General features: G+C 39.9%; 1 protein-coding gene and 1 non-coding gene across 2 annotated transcripts; one reads left to right on the top strand and one right to left on the bottom strand.

Annotated features, from left to right (window-relative positions):
- Nucleotide 1: 1 nt before the first annotated feature.
- Nucleotides 2-74, top strand: TRNAT-UGU (transfer RNA threonine (anticodon UGU)). The gene has a single exon. It is a non-coding gene; the product is annotated as a tRNA-Thr (tRNA).
- Nucleotides 75-4,409: 4,335 nt separating this feature from the next.
- On the bottom strand, nt 4,410-8,198 carry LOC102804253 (uncharacterized). Its single transcript, XM_006818439.3, has 7 exons — nt 8,157-8,198; nt 6,767-6,916; nt 6,514-6,537; nt 5,589-5,652; nt 5,273-5,466; nt 4,807-4,830; nt 4,410-4,620 (listed from the first exon to the last, which is right to left on the bottom strand). Exons 1-7 carry the CDS (start codon nt 8,158-8,160, stop codon nt 4,508-4,510), a joined length of 573 nt encoding a protein of 190 aa, XP_006818502.2. The 5' UTR covers nt 8,161-8,198; the 3' UTR covers nt 4,410-4,507.
- Nucleotides 8,199-12,644: the final 4,446 nt, after the last annotated feature.

The following is a 12,644-nucleotide window of genomic DNA, read 5'->3' as shown; positions in this document are numbered from 1 at the left end:
AGCCTCCTTAGCTCAGTGGTTAGAGCACTGGTCTTGTAAACCAGGGGTCATGAGTTCGAATCTCATAGGGGGCTTCCACTAGAGAGATTTTTTAATGTTTGACATACCAGTCAATGTTGCATGTTTATGTGTAATGAGTGTGTAACTCAAACTTATCAAGACAGGCGCATTGATATGACTCAATTTGCAATGCAAGCCGCCTCCTTAGCTCTGTGGTTAAGACAGAAGCCATTACTTCGAATTTCTTAGGGGCAACTCCTACACGGTATCTTCTAGGCTACAAGCCGCCTCCGTAGCTCTGTGGTTATAGCGGGGCCATGAGTTCGAATTTCATAAGGGCAACTCCTACAGCTAATTTCCCATCTTGGATGAACAAACCAGTCAATGTTGTATGTTTATGGGCGATGAGTGAGTTACTGAAACCAATCAAGACAAGCGAATTTTTTGACTCAACTCAATTTCTCACTTTCATTGAGGCAACTCCTTCAGTTAATTGCGGTCTGAAAACCACTGAAACCACTCAATACAAGCATATTAATGTGAATCATTTTAATTTCGTACGAATGTTGAAGAGTTCAACTAGCCTCCTAAGCTCAGTGGTTAGAGCACTGGTCTTGTAAACCAGGGGTCTTGAGTTCGAATCTCATAGGGGGTTGCCACTAGAGAGAATTTTTAATGTTTGACATACCAGTCAATGTTGCATGTTTATGTGTTATGAGTGTGTAAGTCAAACTTATCCAGACAGGCGCATTGATATGACTCAATTTGCAATGCAAGCCGCCTCCTTAGCTCTGTGGTTAAGATAGAAGCCATGACTTCGAATTTCTCAGGGGCAACTCCTACACGGTATCATCAAGGCTGCAAGCCGCCTCCTTAGCTCCGTAGTTATAGCGGGGGCCATGAGTTCGAATTTTATAAGGGCAACTCCTACAGCTAATTTTGCATCTTTGATGAACAAACCAGTCAATGTTGTATATTTATGGCGATGAGTGAGTTACTGAAACCAATCAAGACAAGCGAATTTTTTGACTCAACTCAATTTCTCACTTTCATTGAGGCAACTCCTACAGTTAATTGCGGTCTGAAAACCACTGAAACCACTCAATACAAGCATATTAATGTGACTCATTTTAATTTCGTACGAATGTTGAAGAGTCCAACTAGCCTCCTTAGCTCAGTGGTTAGAACACTGGTCTTGTAAACCAGGTGTCATGAGTTCGAATCTCATGAGGGGCTTCCGCTAGAGAGAATTTTAAATGTTTGACATGTTTATGTTTAATGAGTGTGTAACTCAAACTTATCAGGACAGGCGCATTGATATGACTCAATTTGCAATGCAAGCCGCCTCCTTAGCTCTGTGGTTAAGACAGAAGCCATTACTTCGAATTTCTTAGGGGCAACTCCTACACGGTATCTTCAAGGCTGCAAGCCGCCTCCTTAGCTCCGTGGTTATAGCGGGGGGCCATGAGTTCGAATTTCATAAGGGCAACTCCTACAGCTAATTTTACATCTTGGATGAACAAACCAGTCAATGTTGTATGTTTATGGGCTATGAGTGAGTTACTGAAACCAATCAAGACAAGCGAATTTTTTGACTCAACTCAATTTCTCACTTTCATTGAGGCAACTCCAGTTAATTGCGGTCTGAAAACCACTGAAACCACTCAATACAAGCATATTAATGTGACTCATTTTAATTTCGTACGAATGTTGAAGAGTCCAACTAGCCTCCTTAGCTCAGTGGTTAGAACACTGGTCTTGTAAACCAGGTGTCATGAGTTCGAATCTCATGAGGGGCTTCCGCTAGAGAGAATTTTAAATGTTTGACATGTTTATGTTTAATGAGTGTGTAACTCAAACTTATCAGGACAGGCGCATTGATATGACTCAATTTGCAATGCAAGCCGCCTCCTTAGCTCTGTGGTTAAGACAGAAGCCATTACTTCGAATTTCTTAGGGGCAACTCCTACACGGTATCTTCAAGGCTGCAAGCCGCCTCCTTAGCTCTGTGGTTATAGCGGGGGGCCATGAGTTCGAATTTCATAAGGGCAACTCCTACAGCTAATTTTCCATCTTGGATGAACAAACCAGTCAATGTTGTATGTTTATGGGCGATGAGTGAGTTACTGAAATCCGTCAAGACAAGCGAATTATATGACTCAATTTACTTTCTTACTTTCACATGGGCTACTGCTCCTGTAACCACTCAATACAAGCGTATTAGTTTGATTCATTTTGATTACCAATGGCTTCTTGAGGAGTGCAATCCGACTCCTTAACTCAGTGGTTCGACTTTCATATGAGGCTTCCGCTCGACTTAATATTTCATGATTGACATACCAGTCAATGTTGCATGTTTATGTGTAATGAGTGTGTAACTCAAACTTATCAAGACAGGCGCATTGATATGACTCAATTTGCAATGCAAGCCGCCTCCTTAGCTCTGTGGTTAAGACAGGAACCATGACTTCAAATTTCTTAGGGGCAACTCCTACACGGTATCTTCAAGGCTGCAAGCCGCCTCTTTAGCTCAGAAGTTCGTGTACTAGATTAAACATATTAACTGTAGGAGTAGCCCCTCTGGGACTTGAAGAAATATTTATATTTTTGTCGCCATCTTTGCGACCATCTTGAATACATAAAACCTTCAATGATGCTAATGACGTATCATTAAGATTCTGGTTATCGACATTCTAAAGTTGAGTAACCTGCACATATATATTCCAGACTGCTGTTTTGGGTTATGGGGTCTGCCACTGGACTAAGGAACTCACTGGCCAGTCTGAATTACCGCATTTTTATAACACTGGGTGTAGCCGCTATGTGAACTACTGTGTGAATCACTAAGAATGTTGGGAACGCATACACGTGCAAATTCGCTCTCAATAGTGACATTACATCCTTAAATCGGGGAGTCGTAACCTACGCATGCGTCAGATTGCCATAGCGTGTCATTGTTTACAAACAAGCATCTACCTGCCTTTGCGTTTTTAGCGTGTGTTGTTATCGTCGCTTGGGACTCAATTCCCGCGCGTGCCCATGTAACGACCCTCCCGTTTTACCATATGCATTATTCAGAACCCAGGTATGGTATGTCACATATTGAGTGAGTTTGAAGTTGCTGGCTTAGTCAAACATGTCTATCAGCGGCTCCCCAAAGAGTGAATAAAATATTTTCCATACTTTTAAATTATAATTCTGTTGCATATGTACATATATGGATTGACGTTTGCTGGCTGTGTAGGCATCCTACTGGTAACCCCACTCTAACCACTGAGCTAAGGAGACAGTTTGCAGTCACTGTGGTACCATGGGAAATTCAATAGTCAATGTGTTGTCTTGAGTGGTCTCTGTAATTTCCCAACCAAATATCAACATTCAACATTGAATGTTTTGTCAATTATCAAATGAATGTTCTCAATCAAGCGCACCCCTCATAAAATTCAAACTCAAGACCAGTAGTTTAATCACAAGGAGCGGTTAAATCACTGACCTAGAAGCATCTGTGAGACATTTGGGTATTGCGGGACAATTCTATTGGGTTACAGTGAAGTGCGTCTTTTGGTTGTCCTTGATCACTTATATTAGTTATAATAAAGTAATACGAGGGGCGTTCAATAAGTAATGCCCCTGACCCACTTCCAGTTGTCTGATCTAGATGAAATTTTGCGTGTGTAATGATTTACATCTCTATGGGTTATTTTGCAAAAAACAGTTCTGAACTAATTGTAGTTGATGATTTACAGGTGTTCGAACTGGGTCAGATGTGAAATGGAGCCAGTTGAGTGTCGCGCAGTGATCCGTTTTTTGTATTTGAACGGTCGCACACCAAAGGAGACTTTTGATGAAATGAAAGAAACTTATGATGATGATGCCCCAGCCTATGACCTTATAAAACGCTGGCATCGTGAATTCAAACATGGCCGGAAGTCTGTGGGAACAGCTTCCAGACCTGGTCGTCCCTCTTCTGCCATTGATGAGGCATCTGTCCGTCAAGTTGAGGCAGCCATTCTGGAAGATCGACGCATTACTGTTCGCCAAATAGCCCAAGAGGTCAAGATTAGGGTCTGTGGAAACTATCATTCATGACTATTTGCATATGCATAAGGTGTCTGCCAGATGGATTCCCAGGTTTCTCACAGCTTTCCAGAAGCAAGAACGCGTCAAGTGCTCGAGGATGAATTTGGTGATGTGCCAAGACTGATTACACAAGATGAAACTGTGTGTTCTACAAAAACGGTGTCGAGAGCTGCATCAAACAATGGGAGAAATGCATAACTCTGAGTGGTTTCTGTGTAGAGAAAGACTAATAACTGTGACAAGTTTCATTAATCTCCTGCTATGGGAAATGGGTCAGGGCATTACTTATTGAACGCCCCTCGTATATTAGTACTCGAGTAAACAATGGGAATGTTAAAAGCGTTTATTTTATTGGGTGGCAGGTGACATTGCATGTTTACATGATTTATATTGACAGAAATCATTTACTCATATTTTAGATATAAGGTTATTTGAATCTTGTTCGCATCATTCGATGGTGTCTCACCACCATGACAACGATGAAAATGGTTGTCAGTACTATGAAATATGCAAATAGATATGCAAAGTACTGCCATGAACCTAAGAAAAATTAGAGAACACAAAATAAGTTAAAATGATTTTAATCTAGGTGTGTTGTTTCAATGGTCGGCATTGTCGTTGAGTTCCCTTAATTCACTCCAATGACAGAAAAAAATCGAACAAAAGTCAAAAACTGAGTTGACGGCGCACGCTATTCTTTATGTGTTTTACGAAATAAAATCTTACCTTTCTTGAGGAACGGTGTAGTCACTGAAAAGACAACAACAACATAGTTAAAAAATATTATTATTTAATTAATTGGGCACGAATGACCCTACATTGGTCTTTTCAGTTGAATCTGTTTAGAGCCGGCATCTGGAGTACGAGCGTGAAAGATAAATGCGATTAATTCACCGATATTTACTGTATTCTCGTGCGGAGCTACATAACTTAACGTTATACGTTGCTAAGACGCGCACCACGGTACCATGTTGCAAAAATCAGTGTTTTGCAGTTTGTTTGTTTTTTAATTAAAAGAATTCATAATGTAATGAAAACGGAAAGTCTTTATTCTAGTGTGTTTAATTTTTGTTTACTCATTTTGTTCCCGGAATCGAACGTCTTTATGAATGATTAATCACATGACGTAATTTTCAGTGACGTCATTTAACACACGCTCATTTTCAATTTCTGTCCACGTAATGTCACTTACCAACAAGTTTGAATTCTGCCGCCTTTTCCCTGTCATGATAGCAGGTGTAAGTCTCACTGTCGTATGTCACGAGGTCACGAATATGCAATATGTTCAGAACGTCGATACGAACTCGGCCACCAATACGATGTAGGTCAAAGGCCCTCAGCTGAATGGTTCCATTCATCCACGTGATCGCAGTGTCAACATTCGCCCTGAGTTGAAGAACATGGGTTATAGCATTCTGTTTCGTACGTCATGGTGAACTTAGGATTTAAATCGCACTGAGATAAATTTTATCGATTGACAAAATATACAATGACCTTCCACAACTTACCCTGGACATTCCAATTTAACCCTATCTCCAACATTTCGCCTCACAGTCCTTGTCATCAGTGTTTCTAGAGATTAATATATATAACAAATATTAGTCATCTTTACACTTGCATGTCTCTCTCCGCTATACATTCATTGCGTAATAATGAATTGCACAGTGTCGTTATTAGCCCTAGCCTAAATAGTGCACACTGCGTACTTTATCTGCTACATTATCACAACAATCCATTAGTTATCCAAGACGCGACGTGATGCCGTGTGTGAGCGTCCAGTCACGCACGCGGTACATGTTAAAGTGGGAGGGTCGTCACCTGCGCACGCACGGGAATTGAGTTCCAAGCGATGATAACAACACGCGCTAAGAACGCAAAGGCTCATGGGTAAACGCTTGTTTGTAAACAATGACACGCAATGGCCACCTGACTCATGCGTAGGTTACGACTCTCCCGCTTTAATTTAACGTAGTATTCACCTTGCCGTGTAATTTTGGTCTTTTTCACACCAATTTATATGTTGTCTTGTCCAATTGATTATATCAAAGCGCGGTGGTCGTCGCGCGTTCGAATTTCATGTAAATAAACAATGTATTGTACACGCGTTGTACACGTCGCTATGAGTCCCACATTGAACAGGACGCGGCACATCGACTGCCGCCCTTTAAGTTACCTGTAAAGGCGCAGCTAACAGCTGACTCGATTAGTTTACTGTGTAAGTGTCAGTTGCCGATTTTATCACTGTCACTTCTTAGCCATTGAGTACAAAATTAACACCTCTATGTTTTGCATCAATTTAAACTTAAACAGGTACAAATACTAGTAAACCCAAATGTATCGTCCGAATAACCGTACTGGCATTTGATTTACCAGCTATAAATATGTGTGCAGTTTTCCGTGAAAATATACCAATGGAATGACGTGTTTACTTACCCATGGCGATGGTAGTGATATCCACTGTAAACAAAAATATGAGAAAGCATAAATAATTAATTTCTAAATGCTAAAATCACGAATTTCACTGTATTGCATCAAAACAATCGTACATTCAAACGTCATAATGTAACGAATTCCACGAAATATTTTTAATAAATCTGACATGAAACTGATTCATAGACATTCATACAGTGAGGAAATGTAGATATGAAATAAAATAAATATAGAAAAAAAAGGAAAAAATCCTTACGTTGATTTTCACACAATTCATGACATTCATCCACCATTCGTTCGTCTTTCCTACTAGAGAAAAGGGTAAGCTGATCACGTGACAGCTTATCCGACTTACAAGGTACTCCGTCGGCATATTCAAGAAGAAATACTTCGACAAAACAGTAGCCTGGGAACGAATTATATTGATAATGAAGTTGAATTGTCACCGCAAGCGACAACGTAATTATGAGGCAGGCTATAAAATTTGTATCAGATAATTATGAAAATTTGTAATATTAATTGAAGACGCAGTACGAACATATTAAAAGCCATACAAGTTTTGAGCTCACGGCGACAGCAAGGCGTCTGGCCACTATAAAGTATCAAGTAGCATGTAATAAATCATGAATCTCTTACGTCATAAGAAATGGTTTGATATTTTAATGTTTAATTGGGTGATAGTCGACAGTGTACGACTATCTGGTATGTTGTATGGAATTATATTTTGATAAAATAGTTAGAAATTGGTATTTTGGATACAGTTCGTATATAGTACTCATTATTAGAACACACGCTGGCGATGTTGAAGACGCGCAACTTTCAAATCGATACCAAGATGTCAGCACACGCCATGTACGGAGTAAACCACTTCCGCAAATTAGTTCATAATTTATGAACACGCCGACGCTTCAGTCACTATCATTTATTTATATGATAAACATTATGTGATGAAATATAATGCATTTATCAATTATTCTAATGTATTAAACAAATGGTGAAGTTCCTCGCAAATTTGAGATGACCCGGGTATCCCGGACTTTGTGTGGCGTTGAGCTCACCGCACACTGTTCAACTTGGTCTACCGCGTCTTAAAATATCCTCCAAATATTCAATATCCGGCGTGTACGAGTCTGACCTGCGGTCCTCATTTTCAGAGTACACTTTCCAGTTCCAGCTTCCAAATCCTGGATATACTCCGCCTTATAAATTTATACATACATTTGTCTGAAATCCGTCGAAACGTAAATTCACAGATGTTAGTTTACAGATCTACTATTTCATAACGCCTCATCTTGGAATTGACTTAATTATGGAACTAAAGTCTGTGTCTGTTTTGGTACATGCAATAATTGTTGAATATATGTTGTTGAATGTTCATTTATTGCATATTGGGGGCGCCATCCAGTCGTTACAGTTTGTATTAACACGTGTTGGTTGATTCAATAGTGAAAACGCACGCATCGGTAATTTACTGCGGTAGCCGAGTGTTCACGCCCAATGTTTAACCGTATACTAATTGGCCCAGGGTGCGCCATCGTGAAATTGGAAAAAAAAACAATGTTGGATACCTAATGTTTACTTTTCAGCACTATCTAGAAATTATGGAGTCAAACAAATACTTCAATTTTATTGCACTGTACACGTACCCATTCGAACCGTTTCACCTTTCTCCCCACAACGACTGCATGGACTCCATTCACTCCACTTGGTATAAAGCACAGTTCCCTCACGGAGTTCGGGTTCATATGGCAGTGCGCCCTCAGCGATGAATACTTCGTTGATTTGATCAGGTTCTTCCTCTTTGATTTCTACATCGTACATACCATGGATTCTAGAAAAGACCAACACAACATTGTTAGCTCCTGCAGTACTAACCCGTATGATTAAATAATAGCATCTGTGTGCGACCGTCTGGGCCTTTCAATTGCCATGTTATCGTGGAAATGAGACGAACGAGGGACGGATGCAGGATGTTCTGTAATAGGGGAGCGCATCTCGACAATGACGTATTTCCGCATTGCGTTGGGGACATATGTGAACAAGTAACCACAGGTTTAGATTCGAGTGACGCACGCGCACTCGTGCTTCCTAAATCCGTTCGGACATAATTAGCTAAATTGTAAATGCTTACCTTCCATTCTCAATGCTTTTACATCGATATATCCCAGAATCCCCCAAGGTTGTCTTTCTAACCTGAATCGACATAGTTTCCATCAGAATGACGCGATTGTCTTCGTCATCGTCATGAACATCAAAAGCTATTTGTTCCTCGCGGACTCCTACTTCATCTTTTGTTTCTTTAAACCAGTGAACGTGATTGGATGTTCCGGTACTATGCAATCAAAGTTTACAACATTAATAATACGTGATAATGGGGCAGACTTGATACTTTGCTTATATGTGATACTTATAGAATAACCTTTATTTCGAGTAGATAGATAGATAAATGTTTGAAACTTAAAGGGCGGCAGTCGTCGCGCGCGCATGTGCGGCATTTGTGTCCCACAATCCAATGCGCTCTTTTATTGGAAATCACAAGAATGAGGTTTGACCTGGACACGACTTGCACTAATTACCGCCGGTGACTCCTTCGATACCTGGTAATCTCTCAGTTTGTAGTCGTTGATCTGCGTATCAGTCAAAGGCGTCATCTTTGTTTATATAAGACCCCGTTGTGTCGTCACCGGAAGCGCTGTCCCAGCACAAACCTGTGTCATATGACGCCTTACTAGCCGATTTTGGCTAAAATTCCGCTCCGCCGCCTCTTTACAACAGTGTTTATACGCGGAACTTGATATTGCTTTTTACAATTTGGGTTGCCTTTGAATCACATATGTTAGTGAAACATTGTTTATAGAGTGAAATATTATTGTCATACATAATTCAATCTTTGAAACAACAGAAACTAACACATAATAACGATAATCAAATTTGTGTTTGAAGTTCAAAAGTAGTTGCGTTATTTCCGGTTTCAACTAGTTCGAAAATAGAACGTCTTTGAGCGCAATAAAATTACGCGTAGAACTCCATCCGAACCAGACTCTAGCAGCGTAAACTTATTGCAATTTGCGCAAGTTGGGCCCAGTTTGTTCTTACAAGTTTTCTAAGTTTCATTTATCATTATTTAGTTAACAAGTCTCTGAAACGATTTAATATATCCGTAAAGTACGTGCCAATCGACGATTGACTTCCAAACGTTCGAAATTTTCGAAAATTCGAAACAGACTCCCAGCACACCTTGCGCGATATGCGTCAGATCGGTGTAGAAGACGCCGAATTGCAGCGTCAATATATAAGACCCATATATCTCGCGCATGCGTGGCACGACGACTACTATTGTACTAGACGTCCACGCACTGTCTTCAACAACCAACCACACGAATAAATCACCAGGTCTCTGAGGTATATACAGTGTCGGTAAATTTATAGGGCAGAATGAATAAAACGTTCGTGCTGGACAAGTTCCTTTTTACGTACCTTACTGACGTTATAGAAATCCACAAACGAAAATGGCTACCACTTGAGACGACGCCTCCACAGGCGTGAATAGGTTAATGCACGCGATTTGTTTAACACACACACAAAACAAATCTCTCAAATAAAGCAAATAACACCGAATAAACGGCAAGGTAAAGACTATGTCTAATTATAGTAAATACGTACTGCGTGCGTGACTCGAACCGGCGCTCGCGTACGGCACCAAATCGCCTAGCTTCACGCCACTACACGTCTTCCCCTCGGCCACCGGGCATCATCAAAAAAGGATGCTTAATAACCGAGCCGAGGGGAAGACGTGTAGTGGCGTGAAGCTAGGCGATTTGGTGCCGTACGCGAGCGCCGGTTCGAGTCACGCACGCAGTACGTATTTACTATAATTAGACATAGTCTTTACCTTGCCGTTTATTCGGTGTTATTTGCTTACTTTACTTCCTATGTCGACAGCATCTATGAGTTTAAAATTATTTCTCAGTACTTATTCACTGTTACAATGCTGTACCATTACTTTCACCATCCTACTACAGCCAGATCTGAAGGCCTTTGCCGCATTCTGGCCATGCTGTGCGGCGCGTATCGCGTGGACGGGTTTCATGTTCTCTGCACGTAATAAGCTCGGTTATTAAGCATCCTTTTTTGGGGATGCCCGGTGGCCGAGGGGAAGACGTGTAGTGGCGTGAAGCTAGGCGATTTGGTGCCGTACGCGAGCGCCGGTTCGAGTCACGCACGCAGTACGTATTTACTATAATTAGACATAGTCTTTACCTTGCCGTTTATTCGGTGTTATTTGCTTACTTTACTTCCTATGTCGACAGCAACTATGAGTTTAAAATCTCTCAAATAGCGCCCCCACAGGCGTAAAAGGGTTAACGCACGCGTTTTTTTGCACACACACACACACGAAAAAAAATCATTCAAAACAGCGCCCCCACAGGCGTAAATAAGTTAATGCACGCGTTTTTTTTTTCTTTTTACACACGAAATTTTCATTCGACCTCACACACGCCATTTTTAAAAACACACACGTAATTTTTTAACACACGTCGTTTTTTAACACGCCATTTTTAATCACACACGTCATTTTTAAAAATACACACGTTATTTTTAATCACACACGTCATTTTTTTAACACACGTCGTTTTTAAACACACGCCATTTTTAAAAACACACAGGTCATTTTTAAACATACACGTCGTTTTAAAACTCACACGTCGTTTTTAAACACATGCATCGTTTTTTACACACACGTTATTTTTTAAACACACATTATTTTTAAAATACACATGGCATTTTTAAACACACAAACGTTTTTTTAAATACACATAATTTTAAAACACACACGTCATTTTAAGACACATATAATTTTTAATTCACACGTCATTTTTAAAACACACATTTTTTAAAACACCCACGCCATTTAATATACACATGATTTGTTAAAGCACATACCATTAAAACGCAGTCACGCCGTTTTTTTTAAATGCACACGTCATTTTAATACACACACGCCACGGCCTCCAATACGTACGTAATTTTGAATTATTAGTACGTTTTCTTCTAGTATACACAAAATAATAAATTTACATTCCGCGCCTCGTACGTTGTGGCGACTGTGAGTGATGCTTTATTTTGCACATTTTGCGTGTTAGGGTAGAAGCCTACTCATAAATTAATAAACCCAGAATTTATTCATTTTGCAATAAATTGTACGCCAAGGCAATATAAGGATATTGATCTAAAAAAAAGTTGGGGGTCACCAGCCATTTTTTGAGAAATTGATGGTTGTATTTTAGTGAAAAGTCGCCATTTTGACACTATTGTAACACTTTCACCACAGATTTATATGGCAGAGTTATTATGCAATATCTCAAAATCTAGCCTGGTGACATAGGCTGAAAAAATCATTTATTGTTAATGATTGAGTATTTTTTATTGTTATGAAGTATTTAAAAAATCTAGGTTTTAAAAAGTGTAAACAAATGCAATTTTTCTTTAACATTGTGTTCTATGGAATTGTTCTAAAAATAACAATTTTCAAGAATTATTAGGACACGTTTCGCGAAAAGCATAACTGTAACACACAAAATAATGCTATTTCATTGTACCATAAAACATTACCTTCATGATTGTACATAATTAACTAATGCCAGTGAACATTGTCATGTGATTTATGACATTGTCAAAAATTATGACTAGGCATCTATCTTAAAGGGCGGTGGTTTGATGTGGGACTCATAGCGACGTACACAAAGCGTGTAAAATACAGTGTTTGTTTACCTGAAATTCGGACACGCGCTGCGCGTCGACCACCGCCCTTTAATTCAAATATGGTCTATATGGACAAACTGAAAACTAGAAATAAATATTGTATTATATGTATTTAATATGTTACATACATTGCATACTTACCAAGGATTGCAGGCCAAATCTAATGTACGGCCTTGGTGTACAGCCATGGCAAGAACCACGTTCTGTTTGGTACAATATGATGCTGAGCGCCGGTGCCGAGACTCGTCACTAAACAACCTTCGATACGTTCCACCATTTGAAGGGAAGGCCACTGGTACGTGTAAAGGTGCATTTCTCAGCAAACTGTCACCAGGGAGAACATTTTGATCTTTGTCGGGAATTACGTCAGC

Source organism: Saccoglossus kowalevskii, chromosome 18 (genome assembly GCF_978046115.1).
Source record: "Saccoglossus kowalevskii chromosome 18, keSacKowa6.1, whole genome shotgun sequence".
NCBI lineage: Eukaryota > Metazoa > Hemichordata > Enteropneusta > Harrimaniidae > Saccoglossus > Saccoglossus kowalevskii.
Note: the sequence above shows the minus strand (reverse complement) of the source record. Positions and strands in the feature narration are given on the sequence as shown.